General features: G+C 46.2%; 2 protein-coding genes across 11 annotated transcripts in view; one reads left to right on the top strand and one right to left on the bottom strand.

The window, feature by feature from the left end:
* Window positions 1-3,343, top strand: part of KANK4 (KN motif and ankyrin repeat domains 4) — a 36,350-nt gene extending 33,007 nt beyond the window's left edge. For all 7 annotated transcript variants that reach the window (XR_008748998.1, XM_055815170.1, XM_005241547.3 and 4 more), the window contains 2 exons: window positions 607-807; window positions 1,651-3,343. Coding sequence is in view for 6 of the 7 variants with exons in the window: in XM_055815170.1 (XP_055671145.1) it covers window positions 607-807; window positions 1,651-1,752 (303 nt within the window). In the remaining variant the exon portion in view is untranslated. The remainder of the gene's footprint in view (window positions 1-606; window positions 808-1,650) is intronic.
* A 7,243-nt stretch (window positions 3,344-10,586) lies between these two features.
* The window catches only part of PATJ (PATJ crumbs cell polarity complex component), a 157,139-nt gene continuing 145,536 nt past the window's right edge, over window positions 10,587-22,189 (bottom strand). For 3 of the 4 annotated variants that reach the window (XM_055815167.1, XM_055815168.1, XM_013302493.3), the window contains exons 40-45: window positions 21,918-21,958; window positions 21,509-21,631; window positions 20,294-20,398; window positions 16,745-16,848; window positions 14,914-15,037; window positions 10,587-13,402 (exon numbers count right to left, since the gene is read on the bottom strand). In XM_055815167.1, the coding sequence (XP_055671142.1) occupies window positions 13,256-13,402; window positions 14,914-15,037; window positions 16,745-16,848; window positions 20,294-20,398; window positions 21,509-21,631; window positions 21,918-21,958 (644 nt within the window). In that variant the 3' untranslated portion in view covers window positions 10,587-13,255. The remainder of the gene's footprint in view (window positions 13,403-14,913; window positions 15,038-16,744; window positions 16,849-20,293; window positions 20,399-21,508; window positions 21,632-21,917; window positions 21,959-22,189) is intronic. The other variant, XM_055815169.1, reaches the window with a different exon arrangement.

Genomic DNA, 22,189 nt, shown 5'->3' with positions numbered 1-22,189 from the left:
CGCGGGAGCTGGGTAACATGAAGAGGCTAAAGGGAGGCTGAAAATTTTGCAAAATGATTTTTCTGGGCTAAAAAATCAGAAGTGATACCAGGGAGGAGCAGCATGGGGTAGGCCCCAGGGTATAGGAACCCCAGGTCTGCCGGCAAGCTGTTGTTTCAACGGTGTCAACGCATTTTGGTCTCAGGATGACAGTGCCCTCATCCAGCTTTTCTTCCAGCCAGCTGTAAACGTTAGTCTGGAGCGAAGTTAAAGTGCCCAGGAGTGTTAGGGGGACAACTGGGACGTCTGGGGCAACTGGGAGCTGGGCAGTTTGGCCATGCTGCAGCAAAGACCCTCCGCATGGACAGGGCAGTGGTGCAAGTGAGCAGGCATCTCTCACACCACCTGCTGAAGAGCCCCAGGGTTATTTAATAACAATATGCAAGAAGATGCAATATGCATTAATAATGTTATTACTCTCTATCTACTATGCAAAAAATATATGCAATTATATATGCAATAATAACATTCATTATTATTATTATTCTTATTGTTCTATAACGGTCTGAACGAGCAGGACTGTAGCAGTGGGTGAGGGGTGCTCAGCCTTTCCCTGTGCGGTTGCAGGGAGGCCAGACTGCCCTGATGCTGGGGGTCAGCCACGAGCGGGACGACATGGTGCGGGCCCTCCTCGCCTGCCAGGCTGACGTCAACCTGCAGGATGAGGAGGGGACGACGGCCCTGATGGTGGCCTGCCGGCAGGGCAACGCCGACATTGTCAGGCTTCTCTTGGCCCAGCCCGGCTGCCAGGTCACACTGACAGACAAGGTGAGGCTCCGGAGCTGCGCTCGGTCCCGTACACAACCTCATGTGCACTGGGTGGGGAAAACTCATGTGGGATCACAGTTTACAGGCAGCAATGCCCAGGGGGTGGGTTTTAAGTGAAGAAGTATCGTTTTGGTCTTCTTTCTAGTCAGGGGACCACTTTTAGGAGAGTAGCCCTGGTTTCGGTGCTTGCTGGATGGGGTGGCTGTGGCAGCATCCTGCATCCCAGCCGTAGCCTGGGCAGGAGCACTGGGGGAAGAGCCCAGCCCAGTGTAAATCTGAAAAAAACCAGATGAAACCCTGGCTATGGAATCAGCAGAGCTTCAGCTCCAAGAAATTAGCAGCAATTAACTCCCCGCTGAGAACAGACACCTCTCCAGGGGGATGCAGGGGATGGGGCTGGGCTGGGAGCAGCCTAGCTGGCCAGTGGAAATCTGCGTGGGCTCACAGCGACAAGCTGCGTGGCTGTGTGTATAGTTACTATACTTGTAGTTCTAACTAAATTACAATTTTGTCTAAGATGCTGGGCAGCACCGGGACCAGGAGAGGGCACGGCAGGGACGCATTTTGTGCAGTTGAGGTTAAGCCCCAAAACACCAGGGGAAGGTTGCAGGACGGTGACTCATTTTAAGCGAGGGAGTAAGTGCAGGGGAGGAGGTTTTGGGGGTAAACTGCTGGGCGGTGAAATACCCGCTGAGAAATATCATCAGCGCGCAGGTTGCAAATAGCAGGGATGGGGCCAAGGAGTGGAGGCGGTTGAGAATGGAGCTGGGTGGATTACAGGAGTGGCTGGGGCGAGAGGCAGGAATTCGGGCAGTAACGTCTTCACCTCTTCCCTCCCCGCAGGGCGGTAACTCAGCCCTGTCGCTGGCCCAGCGTGCTGCCCGCGAGGACATTGCAGCGCTCCTGCGAGCCCACGCCGAGCAGAGCCCGTCCCTCTCTGCGTGACCAAGCGGTGAGAAGAAAGTGGGATGGGGAGTGGGGAACAAACTGCTCCTTCCTGCAACAGCCCTGCTGCTCGCCTCGGTGGCCACGGCCGGTGTAGTAGATTTCCATACGTACAGGGGGATGAACCGTCAGTTACCTGCGTGTGTTCCCCATGGCTAATTCTCCTCATTAAGCCTGTTTACACCCCCCCTAATCTATGCACATTGCCACAAATGATTCCAAGCTCTCCTATACACTCCTTTTGGTACAGATTTGGCAGGTGAGCGACCAAAATGAAGGAGAAAAGCACATTAGAAAAGCAATACTTAAGTCTTTTGTAACCTTAGATTATGTTTGTCCTTTTAATCAACTACTTAACTGTATCTCATTTAACTTGTAAGTTTGTGTTCTAATATTTATTATTAGCTCTTCTGTATGTAGCGGCAGGCAGTGATTATTCAGTATATGTAACGACAAACACAAGCTGGATGGATTATGTAAAGTATAAAATCCTATTTATGTTTGCTTATGTGGGTCTGATGTAAGAATTAAAAATTAATGCTCTAGGAAAATATTTGAGTATACCAGACCCAAACACACAGACATTGTTTTGCCTGTATTTGGAATTACCATATGGCTCTTATTTTTCCTAATTAAGTTTGAGCCAACAGGGAAGCGTAGCCCATTGACATGCACCGTGCATCAGCACATGTGATGCTCAGGCACAGCAGGGTGGATCAGGTTATCCCAAGCATGGCACAAGATGATCACAACAGATTCCCATCCCAGGATGCATTAATGTCCGAGAGTTTGGTGGAGTGACCTTGCTGACAGATGCCTTCCGGGCAAGCATCTGCTCTCCCCTTTCCCTTGTGCTTAACCTCCAGATGCCCAAACCACTCCCAGCTAAAGCCATGCTGTGATTTAGCTGCTGGAGTTGGCTGGTGCCAGCCGCCCCTCCCCCCACCCCGCCATGGGGCACCCACAGGGTCAGTCCAGCATCGCCTCAAATCATACGTGGGGCAGGGAGTTTCTCTTAAATCCCCCTGCTGCTGCTGAAGAGGGAGGGCTCCAGCCCCACTTCTCCAAACACCTTTATACTGTCATTAAGTTGCTCTGTGCTGGGAAATGCCGTTTCGTGAGGCTGTGCTGCACCAGGACCCAGTGGATGCCCTCCACAGGCTTTGGGGGACCTGGATGCCACCACCAAAAGCCTGGATCTACTTGCCAAAACTAATTAGCTAACTAGGGAGATTTGCTTTTACTTTTCTTTCTTTTGTTACTAAGCAGAAGTTAATCCTAGACTACTTTGGTTACTTCCAAGTCAATTCACATCACGATGAGATCTCTCTTAAGCTGCCTTTACCCTTCCCTCATATTGCAAAGCCGCTGACGAGCCCCCATCCTCACGCCGGTAACACTTACCGCCTTGCAGGGAGGGGAGGACAGCCCCTGCCCTCCGTTTTCCATGGAAATCTGCCATCTGCTCCATTTTCTTTCCTCATGTTTTCAGAAGCATTCACCATCTCAGATGTCTAGGCGCCTTTTTTTAACTCTATCCCAAAATGCAGTTACCTCTTTCGCATACAAATAAACTCGAGTTAAACCTTTACCTGCATTTGCTCCTGTGCCTGTCCCCATTGCCACGGTGCTCTCCCAGTGTGAGGCAGCAGGGATGCTCCGGTGGACAGGGAAGGACAGCCAGGACAGCCCTCGGCCCGCGGTGACTGCACGTATGTGCACATGGTTAAATCAGGCATTTTTGAGGTGTTTCTTCAGACCAGTGCCCCCCGGAGGTCCCATGCCCCAGCTCACCACACAGACAGGGCAGGGTGGGAGTTTTTTTGCAGGAATTGCCCCGATTTATGTTCCTGGGGGCTGAGCACTGAGCACCCAGAAGCAGTGTGAGCACCCACAGCATGGCCACCAGGCCCCGGCTGCAAGCAAAAAGAGCTGTAATAGCATCCAAGTGACAATTTTCACTACTTCCCCGAGAGCTCTGGAACTGCGCTTGCAGAGAGGAATTTCACTTCAACTCTGGCTGCTGCCCAGAGTGAGGTGAACTTTCTGGCTTCAACATAAGAAGCCAGAACATGGGAGATTTTCTGCTAAGGATGAGGGTGGCTTTGGGAAGCACCTGCCTTCTCCTGCCCATGGAATTCCTAGGGATATTGAGCTCACTGTAGTGCGACTCAGGGAGAGGTAACATTTTCGCGGTCTGCTGCAGCACACGCTTTGCTGCCTTCCCCTGCCTCCCTCCACATCCCCCTTTTCCTCCTGTTCCCACCCCGGCAGCCCAGGCTGATTAACTACATCCCAAGAATGTTTGTTTGCATTCCTTTGCCTCGTATTTCCTCTTTTCCCCTCGATCCATCTGCCCCGTGAGGAGCAGCTCCCATGGGGTGACCCCCCGGAGCAGCTCCTCCGCTCATGTGGAGCCCAAGGGACCATGGATGGTTCGGTGCTGCCCTCGGCACCTCCCCCTGCCCAGTGTCACGCTGCAGCAGCACCAGATTGCACAGAACCGACAGAAAATCGTCTGCGGGATCCCAGTGCCACAGAGGGCCCCAGAGCCAGCCTTAATTTATACGGTAGAGATCAAACTAAATATAGACAAGCAAAATACATCCCCAGTGCGAGCGCTGTACAATACAAATGAGAGACAATTAAGTCACAGCAAGGAAAGAAATTAATCTAATGATGATCTTTACGAGCTCACCATCTATGAACTGATTAGCTATGAAGGGAAAGAATGACGAGAAACTCATCTGAACACGATTTTTCCACTCTCCTTATGGCCATTTCTAGCGTATCCCTTTCTCTTGATGCGAGGAGGGGAGCGGGGACTCTGATGGTCTCCTCCAAGGCACCTCCGTGGTCACGGAGGAGCGCGGCACTGTGCAGCCCTCAGCATCCACACTGGGACTGAAAAACAGCATCAGTTCCAGTGATTCTGTGGGTTCTCCCCTCTAATTTACCGCTACCTTCAGAGAAAGCCCTCTGCTACCCAGATGTTGTCCCCCACCCCAGACGCACACAAGGCCCTCGGGTGTCCCCAGGGATGCCAGGACTGCCTGAGTGTGACGCTGGACACCAAAGGCTTTGGTGGCAGAACGGGGATGGCAGTGCCAGAGGGGAGATGCCAGAGGAACTGCAGCCAGCTCCGCCCAAGGTCCATCCTGGGTAAAAGGGGACGCTGGATGCCTGCAGACATTCAAGGCCAGGCGGGATGGGCTCTGAGCAGCCTGATCGAGCTGGAGATGTCCCTGCTCGCTGCAGGGGGTTGGACTAGATGGCCTTTAAGGTCCCTGCCACCCCAAACCATGAAGTCTGTGATTCTGTGCCTCATGCCTGGAGACCCCACCCGCAGCCGGCAGGCTCCAGCTCCATGGCAAAAGCAGGTTCTGAAGCCACCATATAAGCACACAGCGCATGACCCTGAAGGGACTGTGCTGGGGCATGGACCCCTGGGGGAGTGGAGCCCCCAGCCCTCCTCTGTGCCCTGGCTGACCTCACTGGTGCTGGACCTGGACAGAGCCACGCGAGACCCTCTCACCCCAGCTGCCTTCTGCACGTGGTTTGGTGCCCGTACCCATGCCAGATACAACACACAAAAGAAACCAGCTGGTGGCTTCCCCCCTCCTTACCGAAAACCAGATGAGCCCAAATTGTTCCTCCTGCCTCTTGCGCGCTGCCAAGGCACGGGAGCAACGCCTCCCTGGGGTGGGGGTGGGACACATGGAGCTGCAGCCACGCTGTGCCCACCCGGAGCAGGACAGCCCCCACGGCCGCCCCCGTGCCGTCCTGACATCAGCTCCAAGATATGCAAGAAATGAAACCGCCGCCCAGTCCGTGGCTAAATGTGCGGTCCCTGTGATCCAGCAGGCCTGGACAAAAGGCTGCCTTGTGCTCAGCGCCTGCGGGGTGGCGAAAACCTCACAGGGCTCGGCTGTGGGGCGGCAGGCCTCTGGCTGGGGAAAGAAACAGCAAAGCGGGCTCCATCCCTGCTGTGGGGATGCAGGTGGTTCCTCGGCATCATCTTGAGATCACACAGCACAGAGAAGGGGATGGAACAGTTGCAGTGATTCGCAAACGTTGTCCAGGCTACTTTAAACATTGCAGTTAGCTTTTGTTAAAGGTTAACTCATTTCTTCTGCTGTAAATATCAAGTGTCCTCAGCCCACGGCACAGAGGAGGGCCCGCCCAGGAGCAGGGCCGGGAGCCCTGGGCAAGAAACATCCACTGGCCTCCGCGGCGGGGCCATGGCCACGTTCACAGCACAGGGAGAGAGCGGACCACCTTGAGCCCCATGTGCGCGCCGAGTCCCATGCAACTCGTGAACACAACTGCCACTGTTAATTAAATTGGTGGGACCGCAGCCAGGCAGTGAGGACATGCTGTGGCTTCACTCCTGTGACCTCTGTGGGCCGTTGTCTCCCCACATGGGGTGACAACTGGGTGCTGGGATGAGTGTCTTAAGGCTTAATGCTGCAGGAGAGGCAAAATCGATGGCTGGCAGGTTTCTCGGGTCCGACTTGAAGCACAGGGTACGAAACACAATCGCTTCTGCTTTCTCTTTCTTCCCCTCGTCTTGCCCACACAGGTGGCAGAGAAAATCAGCACCTCTCAGTTTATCATCCAGAAACCGCCCCATCAGCAGCTTGGGTGCTGTCAGATCAGTGACTATCAGCAGCATTTAATATTTTTAGAAGAGATGAATGTCTCGGTCACAAAGGCAGTTTTATTTGCCAGAGGGGAATGAGCTGCCACAGGGGCAGCGTGTCGGGCACATTGACAGCACCTCCGCTTTGGGGTGTTTGGGGCCCGGCTTCCACCCAGCACCTGGTCCTGTCTCCGCACCTCGGTGGGGAGGGGCTGCTTCACCCTGCTCTTGCCAGCCACAAAGCGCAGTTATCAGCAGGGGCAAGACGGGCTGTGATTTAATTTCCTAGAAATCTCTTGTGGTACTCAGACGTCTCCTCCTTTTCGCAGCACCCACCTATTTGCAGGGGAAAACGCCAGCTCAGAGGTGTGGCAGTTTGTCTTTCTTGGTTTGAGCTGAGAGGACAGAGCATCCTTAGAGCATCCCTTGGGGCAGCCTCTCTGGCAAGCCACCAGGCCCGGGCCGAATGCAGCAGAAATACAATATTTTGTCAATTGCTCCATCTAGTGCCATTTCAGCAGTAAAAGCAGTGAGAGCACAACAATCGGAGCCAGTGCAGCCACCGCGGCTGGGGCTGCGCAGCGTTCCCTGGCCGGTCACTGTAGTGGTTCGGTGAGGATGCGCAGATCCCTGCCCTGGTCCAGCACGGGTGCCATCAGCCGATGGCAGCTGTGCGGAAGGGGCTTGGGAACGCACTGCCTCCCTCACACGCTGCTAGCTGGAATGGAAAGCAGCGTAAGAAAAGTACTACGTGAATTCTTAATAGTTAAAAATGCTCATAGGGAGTATTACATTTTCATGGGCAGATGTTTCCATATAAGGGTTTATAGTCCCGTTTTGAGAAAGATGAGAGAAATACGATAAATGAGACAAAGGCGCTCAGTCCTGGGTCTGCAAGGTAAGAGCAGATTTAAAAACTCTGGCAGGGTGTGCTCCAGCCACAGAGGAGGTGAGGACCAGTTGCCAACACACCACCAAAACCCAGGCATCACCCGAAGGCCAGGGACCACGTACCCCTGGCACGTGCCATCTGTGAGGGGAAAAGCTGGTGCTGAGGGGGTTAAACAGCACATGGCCAACAACAGCTCAGCTTTACCCTGCACAGGGTGACACCAACACCGACAGCAACCGTTCCCATTTGCCACCCCACTCCCCAATTTAAAAACCAGCAATATTTTAAAACATTTGCCCACATAATAATCATAATCTGTCCAGTTTTATCTGCTTCCCCCAATGCAGCAAGTGAACAGGTTCTTGTGAGCATCAGGAGCTGCGCAACGATTCCTGCTTTGCTGGCCGGAGCAGTGAAATACCCAGCTAAGAAATAAACCCATCTGACAGGCAGGTCCCACATGCACTCCTCACTGGCTAAAGCTGCTTTCCAGCGAGCAGCGGCAGACACCAGGCCAGTATATCCTCAGGAAGAAAACTTGCAGAGAAACCGTGGCAGGGACTGCCAGCAATGCCAGCAGTGGGCGTCACCAGTAACAGGGGCTTCTTCTAGCTCAAACACAGCTTGGAGCAAAAAACGTCCCTGTTGAGAAGTGTTTTTTGGCATGACCGTGCTGCAAAACATCCTCTCTGGCGCACAAATCCACCCCATCTTGTAAGGTGAGCACTAAGGCCTGTGCCAAGCACCATCGGTGCTGGGGGATACAAGAGCCCCCAAACCCTGCAATGGGCCGTGTGAGGAGGCATCGGGCTCCTGCCCACGGTTTAGCCCTTTGAGCTGCGGTGGGAGGACAGGGGGTACCGCTGGGGCCCAGCTCAGCCCTGGGGGCTGCACGCAGCTCTCAGCAAACACATCAGGCTGTTGGTCCTCACATCTGTCTCGTGGAAGCTCCCAGGTGTGGCGTCACGCTCTCGGTGTCTCCCATCCGCATGAGATTTCTGCTGAGTTTGCGTTTTAGGAGCACCGCTGCACACAAGTGTCCAGAGTGTCCTTTTTCCTTGAATGGTAACGAATCTGTAAAAAGGCCCACCTGGCAGAGAGGGGAAAGGAGGGAAAGATAGCGCATTGCTGTTTAGGGGAGTTTCTTTTCTGCTGCATACAAATAAACCAGAACCTGCAGCAAATGAGTCCCAGAGTGCCAGGAGAAACCCATCTTCTAAACATGTTTATTTTCAACAGATGGCCTGTCATATCTGCACATCAAAGTGTTAAAAAAGAAGAAAAGAAAAAAATAAAGCCAATGAAGGGCTTTATGAGATGGAAGAGACCATTCCTGTTCAAACTGCAAACAAGTAACCCTCCCAGAAAGTACATTTCTTCAGGAAAAAGGAGACCTTTGAGGACCTCTTCTTTTTTGGTTTACTTCTTCCTTGCGGCAGCTTGCTGGTGATTTTGTAAAGGCAACTGCAGCGTCATGTCACTTCTGGAGAGAAAACCTACTTCCTAGGATGATGGAAAGGAAAAGCCAAGCTCAGCAGGTCTGCATTCTGCCCAAGGCATCCTGGATGGGAAACACAGCAGAATAACCTCACACAAATGTGGTTTTAATTGCTACAATTACTTTGATTAGGATGTGATTTTTAATTTTAACTGGGCAGTTACAGAGGCATCACACCTACAGCCAGGGCTGCTCTATCAGGAATAAAGAGGTTTTATGCTGCTAGTGAGTATTTTCCTTTGTGTGCAGGAATCAGAAATAAACTCTGCTCCAACCCACCAGACTTGTGAAAGCAGCCGAGACCTTGGAGCCCACCTGGACAGGGCTGAAGGCAAGGTCAAGGTGATTCATGTTCCTTTTCCATTTGGGATGCTGCAGAACATGGATCTCTGATGTGCTGCTATCCTAAGGGGTCCAGCTATCACAGGATTGCGTGTTAGAGAACAAAATGTCCATTGCTACTAAGAGGAAAAACAATGACCGTGACAGTGTTTAACCAGAAAGTAAATACACCTAAATAATGGACATGGAAGTGTGAAACCGTGGAGAAAGATGATAATGGAATTATATATCAATGCTCAGCACAACTGTAAAAACTAATGTTTTATACATGTGTAATGTTAAATTAATTCATTCCAGTTCTTCCAGGCGAAGGTACATTAACTGCTCCATCTCAGCATAATCATATTACCTCAACAGGCTCTATATATGTCATACTTCCAGGGTGGTAATCGCCATTTGATTAATTACAGGGAATTTAGAGGCATTATGGCAATTCCTTATGCAGCAGTATAACATGACACAGTCCCCTCATCCCTCGCGGCTGACCTGCTGTTCGCACCGGCCCACCATCCACTGCCACGGTTCACGTCGCTGCCCGAGCACTGTCCCAGGCTGCACCCAGCGGGCGCTTCAGGAGCTCAGTCGTGCTTGGCAGTGGGGATCATGCCTGGACAGACTTTGCTCCCTGGCATGCTCACGTGGTGGGGAGGGCACAAAAAACTTACAGTACCTCAATCCCAGCCTTTGGAAGAAGTCTAAACATAGGTATAACTTGCCTTTTCCTTTGCAGATTTAGCCAAGAAAGGCGAACAGCTCTAAGATGGTTCCTGGTGATGTCAAGAATGTCCTTGATGGTGTCGCTGCAAACAGCAGGCTACTCCCTGTCTCTCCAGGTGAGGAAGCTGATGGAGGGACTGTGGACAGCATGTGGTCCTTCTGAAAGAAAAGGCTCTGACAGCTGAGTCCTCAAACCAAGGCAGAAGCCCCTTTCCCACTGGTACATACGAGCAGAATGGTGGTGAATGGCACCTCTGAAGGGCTGCGAGAGGCCTATGGTAGAGATGCTCCTCCTGCAAGCATCCTTTGTGTTGGTTTTGATTTCTCCTGGCACAATAACAGCCACTTGGCACCTGTGTCTTCATCCCTCGGTTTTGCTGCCTCTGCACCAGATTCTTGGTCTCTCAACCAAACCATTTTTGGTGGCATTCCCCTGATTAAAAACTACTTACCAGGCTGGAGCCACCTCAGTGGGTGGCTGTATCTTTCCGCCGGAGGGCAGATGTGCACAGGGAGGCTCCCTGTGACTATCTCACTCGGGGTCAATCCTTCTACCTGGATACAGAGCCTCGGCTGGCTGTCACCACAGCCAGCTGTCACCGCAGCCTTCCATCACTCCTACAGTGACTGCCGCTCCTGCTGCCTGAGAAGGGCAGTCACAAGCCCTACTTGGGATAGCAAACAAAGACATCTCATGCAACAGATTTTAACAGTGACTTAAATAAAAAATAAAAATACAGAACTACTTATGTAACCGAACTTTATTTAGAATCTTTGAAGTCATAAAATGTCTCATTTTACTGATATACATAAACATACAATCAGGAGGTTTAATTACTTTTTCCCTTGCACAGAAATAAAGTTTTAAACAAACCAGAACACCTCAACCCAGACAAGCGTAATGCAGATTTAATTATCTAACTTGGTCCTGCACATACAGCACACGCTTCTCTGCATGGTCACTGGTTTATCTATTAGTTGCAATATAACTCTTGGCAGTAATATATTCAACACACAAAGTGCAAATTACAAGAAGCAGAAAATGTTCTCTCTCATTCTGAGCAATAAGAAGTGCAAAATATCTCAGCCCATAAATTCTATTCTTTATGTATATGAACAGTATGTGCATAATAGGCTAATAAATAGCCACGTAAAACTTCATAGATTAAATGTGGCAACATCTTAAAGTAGGAATGCAACAGTTATAAAAACATAATCAGACAGAGGAATCATTACATTTTGTTCATGAATTCCATACACTATTTCTGAGTGTACCTCCTTCACCTACCCGCCTTTAACTTCTGCATACCCTGGATACTTCTGCAACCAAACACAGTTTGTTAAAACCTCTCCAGTTCGCTACATCTGGACATATTTCTGTGCGTCTACAATCAACGTTCCACTAACACTTCCCTTGGCAAATCAAATAGTGCAGTGAGAAGCCACTGGAAATGTGAGGTCTCTTCCAGGCACTGTTGATGAAATACCAACTAATGGCTCCAGCAGGCTAAATGCACTTTGTGATTACCTACGAAAACTTTTCAGTAAAGTAAGGAAAACTGTTTCAATTAGAGCTAATCACAGCTTGCTTGTTTCAGCGTAGCTCATCTCACTTCAGTACCTGTTCTCCTACATAAAATGGGGAAATACCCACTCTAGCTATACCATACCTAACAACACTACCTTTAACACAAACCCCACACTACTCAGTTATACCGCAGATTTTCAATCTTCTTTCTGTTTAATTGCAGGGATTTTTCACATAAAACGAGCAGCCAATTTCGACACACCCCCCCCCCTTTCATTTCTCCCATCATCATTACAAATTACACCAAATAGTCCAAATCAGACTGGGCTTCTTCCTCTAAAACCCTACTGTTCCTCTGGATAGGAAGATTAAACCACAACGACTTGCATTGCCATTAATCTGCCTGCCAAATTCATTTGCTAAATCACTACGGCCACAGTCATATAATCACTGCAGGAATGGTTGTGACACGGAACAAAGTTGCTAACTTCTGGCTAAACGTTCCTGCATCCCACCCCCACTGCACAAAGCAGGACAGGCCTTGGGAAGGCTCCTCGTGGGCTTCAGCACACTTTCACCTTGCTTAACTTAAACCGAAAAAACAGCCAGGGGCTTCGACTGAGCCACCTGACTCACTGGAGTGGGCTGAGGGATCCCCTTCTGCAAGCTCTGCCCTGGGGAGGACAGGCACAGCAGCCAGCCCCGGGACCACATAATCCTGAACTGCCACAGTAGTCTTCTGCGGCGATCATCTCACCACTGCCTGGTGTTATTTGGTATTAGCCAAAACTGAACTCCAGCAGCCCCAAGGAAGAAGCATCCGCTGATCCATGAAAGCCTCTTCCTGCACTATCTGATCCTGGGGAGACTTTTGGAAATGCAAAACGGTTTGCTGGTTTGGATTAACTTCATCTAGCCTTAAAGACAACGTGCAGAGGGACTGCTCACAATCATTACTAGAATTACAGGATCACATTGCCGAAGCAAACTTTTTATCTTCATTAAAGTTTCAGGATGAACAATTATGCTGCAACTTGGCACAACAACAACTGCCTTTGTATGCAACATGCCTGGCATATATCAGCACATTGTTTCTTCTTTAAAAATATAATTAGAATAGAACGAGATACGTTGTTGTTGTTCATGCTGCCTAAATATCTGAAAAGGCTCAAACATTTTAAAAGCCTAAAAAAATAAATCTCCCTTTCCCCTAGTTTATTTTTCATGCTAAAGGCTGCAAATTGACACATCACAGTAATTACCTCTGACTAACTTCCATAGACCTACCCAAAGAGATAAACATGAGAAGTTCACATTTGACTATCAGACTTACTGTGCCGAGCACAAATAATTTCCCAGAGGAGAATTTGATATTTCATCATTTGGAACAGTGGTAATTTAATTACATTGCTAATGTTTTCTGGCATACTTGAAAGGACAATTAGCATAAGTAAATCATGAGTGAGATGACAAGTCACTCGGCATTTATTTCTGCTCATCAGATGAGATCAGTTGATGATCTAAATTCTCGTTTGTGTGCGAACTGATTCCAGGTTCAGCAGTTGTAACTGGGGTTCAGACTAGTGGGGATAAACTGATGTATAAATAAAGTAAAATGGACATTGTTCTTTGAAGTTTCTTAATTAAACTTGTTCAGAGAAACCTCAAAAGCCGCCAGAAGTAGGGGAGGGCGGGGAGAAGGGCTGATAAATGAGGAAGGCTAAATGAAGCTCGAGATGCACACTACCCTTTCTGGCAATGGGGTGAATACTGATTCATTTTTGCCAGGGTTTGCTTTATATCCTGCTCAGGGCTGAACAGTATTATTATAGCTCTACTGATGTTCTAAAATAATTGTACTTATCTCTGCAAGCGCAATGACATTCATGATAACACCGTTAACGTTACAGTTCCTTTCTGGCGCTTCAGAATAGCTACAGCTTGCTCATGAGTAACACCTTCCAAAGCTTCCCCATTAACTGCTAAAATCTGATCACCACGCTTCAGTCTGCCATCGTCCGCAGCTGCTCCCTGCAAACAGCAAAGCGAGTCATTAGCGGCTGGTAGCATGGAACCCTCCTGTCTCTCAGAATGCTGATGGATGAAATGAGGAGGGATGCAGCACTGGAAATCCCACCGTAGCTGGGTGGGGAACATGGGAAATGACAGTGCTGAAGTCTCCCTGAGTGCGTCAACCGTTGCCCATCGCTCACCCTGCCTATCCAACCCTGCAAGATCTGGGGCACTGTGGGTGGGTGATACACCCTCGGGAAGAAGAGAAAACTCATCCCTGAAAAAACTGCGGTGTGAAGGCTGGTCCTGGCTTTTATGATAATGGGGAGGCTTGTTAAAGCAGCGTGTAAATGCACTCCACACCCAGGGCTGAGAAATGGGTTAAAATGTGGGGAGGGAGAGGAATGCAGAGCTCACGCAGCAGAACAGCCTGGGTACTGCCCAAAGTCACGGATGGAGCAGGGCTCCATTGAAGGTCCTGAGGAGCTCCCACAGAGCTTTAGTAATGGCTGTTCTCCTCCAGAGGCCTCGGTGCAGCTCTTTTATCTAAATCCTGAGCCCTGCCCTGCCCAGCGGTTGGCTCATGGTGTCTACTCCTGCTCCATGGCCCCAGCAGTGACTGCACTGTATTCTAGCTTTGATTAAGGGTTTCTCAGCTGTGCTTACATCTAGAGACTTGTAAATCTAAGCATCAGTTTAAACACATCATTATCTTCCCATGTTAATAGCTGAACTGAACCATGTTAATAACTGGCCCACGTTGAGCACATTTCTAGCAAGGGGATGGGTGGGAAAAGGGGCACCCCTCCCTTCACACTAGCGGCCATTCTGGGGCTATGCTGTGTTGTGTTTCTTCTTCAGCTTTGGTGGCCTGAGCCACTCTGTACTTGGGATGCCCAAGTGCCCCCCTGGCAACTCAGGGCTGGGGTCAGAGATGGGCTGAGGCAGCTGTGCTGTGAGTGGCTCCAGCACACAGGAGTGGAGCACTCACCGAGAGGCATGAGAGACAAGCTGGAAGCAAGGGAGAATAACTAAAGCCAGGACTGACGTGTAAGCCAAACAATTAATTATCAAGCCACAAGGTACGGCGTTTTTGTCTTTTGGTCTTTTTTCTCATTGAGGTGACTATCTGGGCAGAGGAGCTTATTGCTGGTTCTGCAGCTGAAGCTCAGCCACAAAGATACAGGAACGGTCTCCTCTCCTGTACAGTGGGGAAAGTGATGCCTTCGTACCTCTTGGAAGGCTCTTTGAGATTTACAGATAGAAAACTGCCTTATAAATATTTTAATGCATAAAACCAAGTTTCCCAAGTACACAGAGCAATTTTGCTGAGATAAAGCAACTTGTTTCAGCCACCAGTAATATAAACTGAGAAGCCAGCTGTGAGTTCTGGGTCCACTTACATCAATGTACTTAGACAGTACATTTTGCTCTCTACTACATAATATATTATCCAAGCCAAAGCTTAGGTTTATTTTTAAAGATAATACAGAAAAAGGGAGAAAATAAAACAAACAAAAAAAAGATACCTTGGCAAATATAGTCTTGACATAAATGGGCAGGTCTCCGTGGGGACTTCCATACCCCCCTACAATACTAAATCCCAGTCCATCAGAGCCTTTCTCCAAAGTAATAATCTTAGGCTGAGGTGCTCTGAAAACACAATAAATACCACTTAGAATAGCAATGTGTGTCTCTGGGGACTTTATGCAGAAGGAACACTTACAGAGATATTTACCTATCAAGTTCTTTATGCAGTCACAAACCATGACTCTTGCCCTTGCACTGAAACACAGTCCCGCACAGCCCGGAGTTCAAACGCTGTTCTGTGTACTTCAGCTCCTCACTTTGAGAATACTTATTTTTAACAAGGAGCTCAACAAAAGCACTTATCTCTGATGCAGAAGTGAGACTCCCCTGATCTGCAGTCACTGCACATACGTAAAGGAGAGTTTGCTTTCTTACCAGCCAAGCTGTCATCTTTAGTCTGTGTAAGTGGCAACTGCAATGAGTTCCTTGCAGCATAATTTTATTTTATGACTTCAGAGGAATGAGTCTAATAGACAGCATGCAGCCAGGAACACTTGTGTTTATAGTCTCAGCTCTACTGCAGGCTCTTCGGGCTGTGTTCTAACAACCTGTATTTGACCTACATCCCTGTGCCCTGTAACCGCAGAGGCTGACTCCAGAGCCCCTCGCTCAGCGCATTGCTTAGAGCCTGAACTCTCTCCAGGGGCTTTTCCTGTCTATGCTGAGCAAAGGAAGATTATTGGTGGAATTCAGAGCACTCAATATGTATATAATCCATCTCAAACTTGAAAAAGTAATTTCTACATATTTAGAAAGAATTATTGTGGACAAAAGCTGTTTGGCATCTTCCACCTATGTAAAGGTGTAGCCTATGATGACTAATATCTAGCCATTTCTTTAGGACAGAATGAATGCATACACCCACCTAATCCTGCTTCATATTTTCACATTCAAATTTCCTTACTATTTTTGTATGAAAACAGAATACAAATCCTTTTGTGAAGTGAGCAATTCTCCTTTGAGAGCAGCAATAAAAACAGTATCTCACATTGTAAGACTAGAGAATGCAGCATAAATGGCTTAACTTTTATACTCAAACCCCCCTGAGGTAGGGCAGCAACTTGCATCTCAGCTCCTTAAAATAAATATAAGGAATCAAAGAACAAAAATGAGGAACATAATGAAGCTAATGAACCAAAAATGAAGATCAAATGAATTTCAAAATGATAACTGGAATGCTATAAGGTGCTCTAAAAAGCACATGATGGAGAATGAGGCATGGTCATGGGAGGGCTAGATCTCTAACTTTCATTCACCATACAGAAGCATTTTAAGTAGAACATTTTTTAATCAGACTTTTTTGAACTGTAAAGCTAAAAAGATTCAAAAGACAAAAAAAAGTTCTGGGTCATGTTTTGAAACATTTGCCTGTGATACCAGGCTTTTTAACAACTCTTGCCTTAGTCTGGCAATGACAAATTATTTCAAATTGCTACAATCATAACTCCTTTCAGGCAAGGAAGCCAATAGACAAGGGCATAACTATCATGTCAGCACAACACATCAGAAAAGAAAGGAGATACATGTTTTTTGAAAAATGTCCAGAACTAGTGCTTGGAAATGCATTTTGTGCTTATTTACTCAAGCAATTTTGGTCACCAGGTGAAGATGTGAGTCCATAAGCAGCTTGGAGAAAGTCACAGTTTTCATTTTAAAGGTGATGCAGAATTAGAGGGAAGAGCAATGGGAGAGACCTCCTTCACTACCCTAGGATATTCCCTATGGCACACAGAAATCCAGCTCATTTATGCAGACTATGTGCAGACTTACTCGGGATCTTCAGAAGGATGCTCAGTCGAAGAGTTCAGGTTGCATCCCGCAGACATGCTCTCCAGCTGGGTAGCAATGGCACTGATGTTGGTGTCTGCCACAACCTAAACAGAAGGATGCAGTGAAATACTATGTGTGTTCACTTAACACCAAAGACATCCAGACTAATTATGTAGAACATAGCCAATACATTAGAAAAATCAATTGTTGATCATTTTCTTTTCCAAGAAAATTACAAATACAAGTCCTACTCTCTGAAATGCCCTACTAATTCAATACTTTCAAATAACAGAGTTAATAGCAGCCACCTTTCTGGGGATTTAATGCAGACTTTGCTTTGAAGCTTTCTCTTGCCCTTGCATGACTATCGCTCGGATGGTGAGCAGAGGGATCAGTCTTTCTGGATAATCCAAAGAAAGAGGTTACTTTGTCAAGGAAATAGGTACGTCTCAAGAGTATGCCCAGGATGGCGCTTGAAAATAAAGGTCTCCCACAGAGAGCACCTTAGCCTTTAACAAAATACAAAGATCCAAGGGACTTCGGGGCAAAGGCCCTGAAATACCTTGGACTGGTTTGTTTGCTGAGCAGGGAGGAAATTAATCCTTGGCTTCAACTTTTCTGCAATTTCCAGCATAAATCCAACAAACTGGATTCTTAAACTTCCCAGTTCTGGCTCCTGTATTATTCTGAAACCATCAAGAATTACCACCCCACAGTAATTAATAGAGTCAATGACATTTTGACAGGTTATGGGGCCGCAAACTTGCTCGGCTTTTTAACTGGACCGTATCAATGTTGTGTAGGTCAGGTACAAAGCCAGCTATGGCTGTATTGAGAAAAACAGTTACTTGCATGCCGAAGTCTGGGGTTTGCCGTTCACAGGGGTTTAGCCTCATAAGGATAAAAGCTTGCCGCTTACAGGCCCAGTGGGATATATTAAACACAGAAGTGTCAATGCCCACTCTAGCTTTTTTTTTTTAACCTTTCATTGCATCCTAATTTTAAATCCATTGCTTTTTCTGGAAAAAAATTGAGGAAACCACGATGAAGTGTTTTAGATTTTAAGTATTTACAGCTGAAAGGACACATATTTCCTAATAACTACATGCCATGGTTATCCACTAACTCCATCTCCCTGTAATGAGATATTTTTCTCTGCTTGACGTTAACTGTACAGCACGTGAGTTTTCGGCTCAGAGACAGTGAGAAATACTCAGTAAGTATATTTTCAGTATTTCCTCTAGCTATCTATGGTCTTATTTTATCAAAATTAACAGGTACTTTTTCCAATCGTTGCTGTGAACATGGCTTAAGGGAAACGTACCTTTTCGAAATAAAAAAATCCATTATATAAATCCCCCGTTTTAAATGAATGCTCACAATCCTTCCACAACAACATTTCCCTCTTTCTAATCACTTGGAGCCAAGAGGGTGGTAGCATTTTCTAGGAAGGAAGATTAGTTCTCATGCAAATTTTGCATCCCAGGACTCAGGTTCTTGGATGCCCTAAATGAAGGGGTCCAGCAGACAAGATAGCTGCACCTGGCTCAGCCACCAAAGACACTGTTAAGTTTTCCTTCCCCTTGCAGTAGGGGAGAGTGCCAGCCAGTTATTTGTCATATTTTGTTGTTAAATAAAACGAGGGCAAAATAAATCTATATTCAAAAATCTTCAGTTGGCAGTGAGAACATATCAGAGTTCAACAACCTTGTAAAAAAGCTTCCCCTTATCTCATTACTACACCTGCAGAAAAGAAATTAAATTAAACCAAAGCATCAAAACAGCCGAAAGGGATGATTGTTCCCCTGAGACCCTAATCTCCCATTTGCAAACAGCATTTGCAAACCCCTTTACCATCCTTCCCAGGACGTACTGATAATAAGCCTTTCCACACCACTGAACGCAATAATCTGACCTTTCAAAGCAGTTTGCCATGAAGTGGTCTAACCTGATAATAAACAGAATTACTTAATGACATATCAGTCATGATTATCACAGCAATAGGATTATTCCATTTAGATTATTTAATAAAAAAGAGCAATTTGGTGATTGAGAAGTACCTGTAGTCAGCATGTAAGGTACCATATCACCACGCCTGTGGTAGGGCATCGACACTACTTTCTGCTGGTATTAAAATATAACACCCCACCTTCACATAACAGATTTGCAACAGAGGAAAACAGACTCTATTCTATCAGAATAAACCTGTAACATCTGTAAAAAGTATTAAACCCATTATAAGCTAGACAACAAAAATGCAGAATTAAAACCGTCAACTGACAAACTCCAAGACATTTCTAGAAGAACCTCTTTGTTTATGCAAGCGACCAAATGACAGCATGCTTCATCAGGAATATTTTTAAATACATGATGAGGTGGAATACGCTGTATTACAGCTTTCAAGATTAGCAGTTCTGGGTTCTGCAGCAAGCTTTCATTTACTATTCAGGGAATACTGTTGACATGAAAAGTGAAATTACTCAACGATAGTAACAATACGATAACTATAATTTAACAGAAAATTCTCAGCTGGTGTATATCTGTGTATTCCCTTTGACTTCAATGGAACTACACAAATACACCATCTGCTCTGGAACTGGCTCATCACTTACCAGGTCAGCAGTTCATGGACAGACAAAACAAAGAATAAGCAAGTCTAAAACTAAGTTTATTATCATTTCATTTCATTTCTTTCCTTTTCCTTTCCCCTCCCCATTTTTTATAGTCACATTTGTGTTGTAATGCAAGCAAGAAGCTTGCAAAAATCTCTCAAGATGTGTTCCAATCCAATATGCCGTGATGATATAGAAAATTAAGAGTAGATTTTAGTGGTATGTCTTAAGCTTGTTTTCCAATTGTTACAATAATTCTGCAAATGAGTAGTATGTTGAATTCTCTCTGGCACATATTTTTCCCATTTCTTTGTATAAACATAAAAATAAACTGAAGATGAATATACTGGCAAGCAGCAATTAGAACCAAAGAGGCAGAACATGTCTTCCTTTTAGCTAGCATATAAATGCGGCAGTGACAACACTGTTCTCTCTCTCGAGTGTTATTATTCATTACCTGTAGAACAATCAATTCTAGGCAGCACTGTCTTAATGATGATGCTATCATTTTTACTAAATGTTGTTAGCATTTCTTTCTTCTCCCACTTTCAAGAACAAGGAAATTAATAGTGTGGGCAGTTTGGTCACAGTCTAGTTACATGCACGCACACACATGCACACACAGGTAATTTCTTGTTCCTAGTTAACTTCAAATTAAAAAAAAAACTTGGAAGCTTGTTGATTTATCATGTGTAGCAACAAGTTATTTTGTTCCCTTTGTTACGCTTTTATATAATCACGCTCACAAGCCTGTATGAATGGCAATAAAGAATTTTTGAATGAAAATTATTTCTTGCTTTCATTCTGTGTAATTCCCATCAGCAAGCACCCTGCAATTCTGTGATGCCTTGTGCCAGTGATGCTTAGGGTTTTTTTTTTTTTTCTGAATGCCATTTATCTACCCTCATGCAGCTGCATGTTCAATTTATCACCATACCTGCAGGATAATGCTCCCATAAGCATTCTTTAGTAGATTAACCGCATCTGCATGAGACAGCCCATCCAAAGGTTGCCCATTAATACTGACAATCCGATCTCCAACCTAAAAGTACAACAGTAATGGAAAATTACTAGCATTAGGGAAAATTAAAATTAAGAATGCTTAAAATTCCTCGTGAACTTGGCACTGCACAGTCATGCTTCTCTTTTGCAGGATCCCTTTTGTGAGAATTCTGCATTGCTAGTGATCATTTACCATTTTCAGAGCAAGTACAATACATGTTTTTTAAAAATAACAATGCAATCAGAGAAACAAAGATGGTTTGTATTTTACTATGTCCATCTGCAGAGAGAGTGAGATTTTCAATGCTGTCCTCCAACCCAGAAAGGATTTGTTTGGGTCTGTATGTGCAGACAAGTTCACTTTCTTACAGACTATATATGCACTTTGAATGCAGTACAGGAAAGTAGGCATTTCTGTTATTAATGTAATTAACCTAGATGACTACTTCTTATACACAAAAATTATACATAAAAATTGACCCTGGCACTTAGTGCTATTGTGCAATTCTATTAGAGACATGGCATGAATGTAGCAGCATGTACTAATGAATCTCATGGGCCAAAGCAATCCTATATATCTGCATAATAAATTCTTTTCAATACTAATAATACCTTGAAACTCTCCCCAAAACTTGAAGCGTTCACTACGGTCATTCCTGGAAACCCACACATCCTGTGGGTCTGATATAAGTGCCTTATTTTTGGCATCACTTTTTAAGGGCCTTAAGATAAAACAACTAACTTCCGATCTGTTTTCTACCTTGTTTGGACTCTAAATGATACCCAGTCTGCAGTCCCCAAGATGCCTGTGGTGTCCAGAGAGCCTGTTACTGCCCCCCCCCGGGGTCTGGATGAACATATACGCTCAAAGATCACTGGAAATGCATTTATGTTCTTTCTTGTAATGTCACTTTTTCCAATATGGGCAACAAATGCCAGTATCCCAAGATGCAATATAATTAAAAAATGGAAGGAAAGGGCAGGTTTGTGTTTTGGGGTTTTTTGTTCATTTTGTTTTTATATAAAAAGAGGCAAAGCAGCCTACGAGACATTATCAAAGTGATGGCATATACAGAAGTGCTTGAGGCTCCTTCTCTGTGGGACACACGGCAGATGAAATAGGAAATATTGAGAGGACCCCTCCACTCACTCTGAGTCTTTGGGTACGTGCAGCCACACCGCTGGCTTGAATCATAGCAATGAAGATGGGAATATCTCCTAGTGGACTTCCCTTCCCTCCTGCTATACTGATACCAAGTGCATCATTTGGTCCCTAAAACAAAGCAAAATAAAACAACATTTGCAATTGGAGCAACTTGTAGATGTTAATGTTCGGGGTATGGAGTAACCAACTCATTTGATTTATGGAACAGGGAGAAAATAGATGGGTTTGACAGACACATGCATCTCACACATCCAGGTCCCGTTACACAGGCTTACATCCAACAACCTACTGCAAACATAAATAATGCAATTTTACTTCTGAGGAATGTTACAAAAATTAACAACTTCAGTTAAAAGTGTCAGCTTTTTAAATTGACAGAAAATAACTCACTGACCCTTGTTATCTCCACAGTCCTTGGGCCCATATCTGCTCCTACTAATAAAGAAACAAACAATTAGCTTCTGTAATTAAGAGATAATATAATTAAGAGATAACACTGTCAGGTGACAATGGTCCCTTGCTGCCTAGTCAGAGTTATCACCAAGCAGAAGCAGAGCCTTCCTGTGCCAAACCAGGCAGCGCTGCTCATGTGAGGAGGACAGGATTTCTGTTTCACCCAGAGATGAATACGGATGTAATCACTCCCGCTGACGGATGCCACCATGA

Source organism: Falco peregrinus, chromosome 10, assembly GCF_023634155.1.
Source record: "Falco peregrinus isolate bFalPer1 chromosome 10, bFalPer1.pri, whole genome shotgun sequence".
NCBI classification, from domain to species: Eukaryota; Metazoa; Chordata; class Aves; order Falconiformes; family Falconidae; genus Falco; species Falco peregrinus.
Note: the sequence above shows the minus strand (reverse complement) of the source record. Positions and strands in the feature narration are given on the sequence as shown.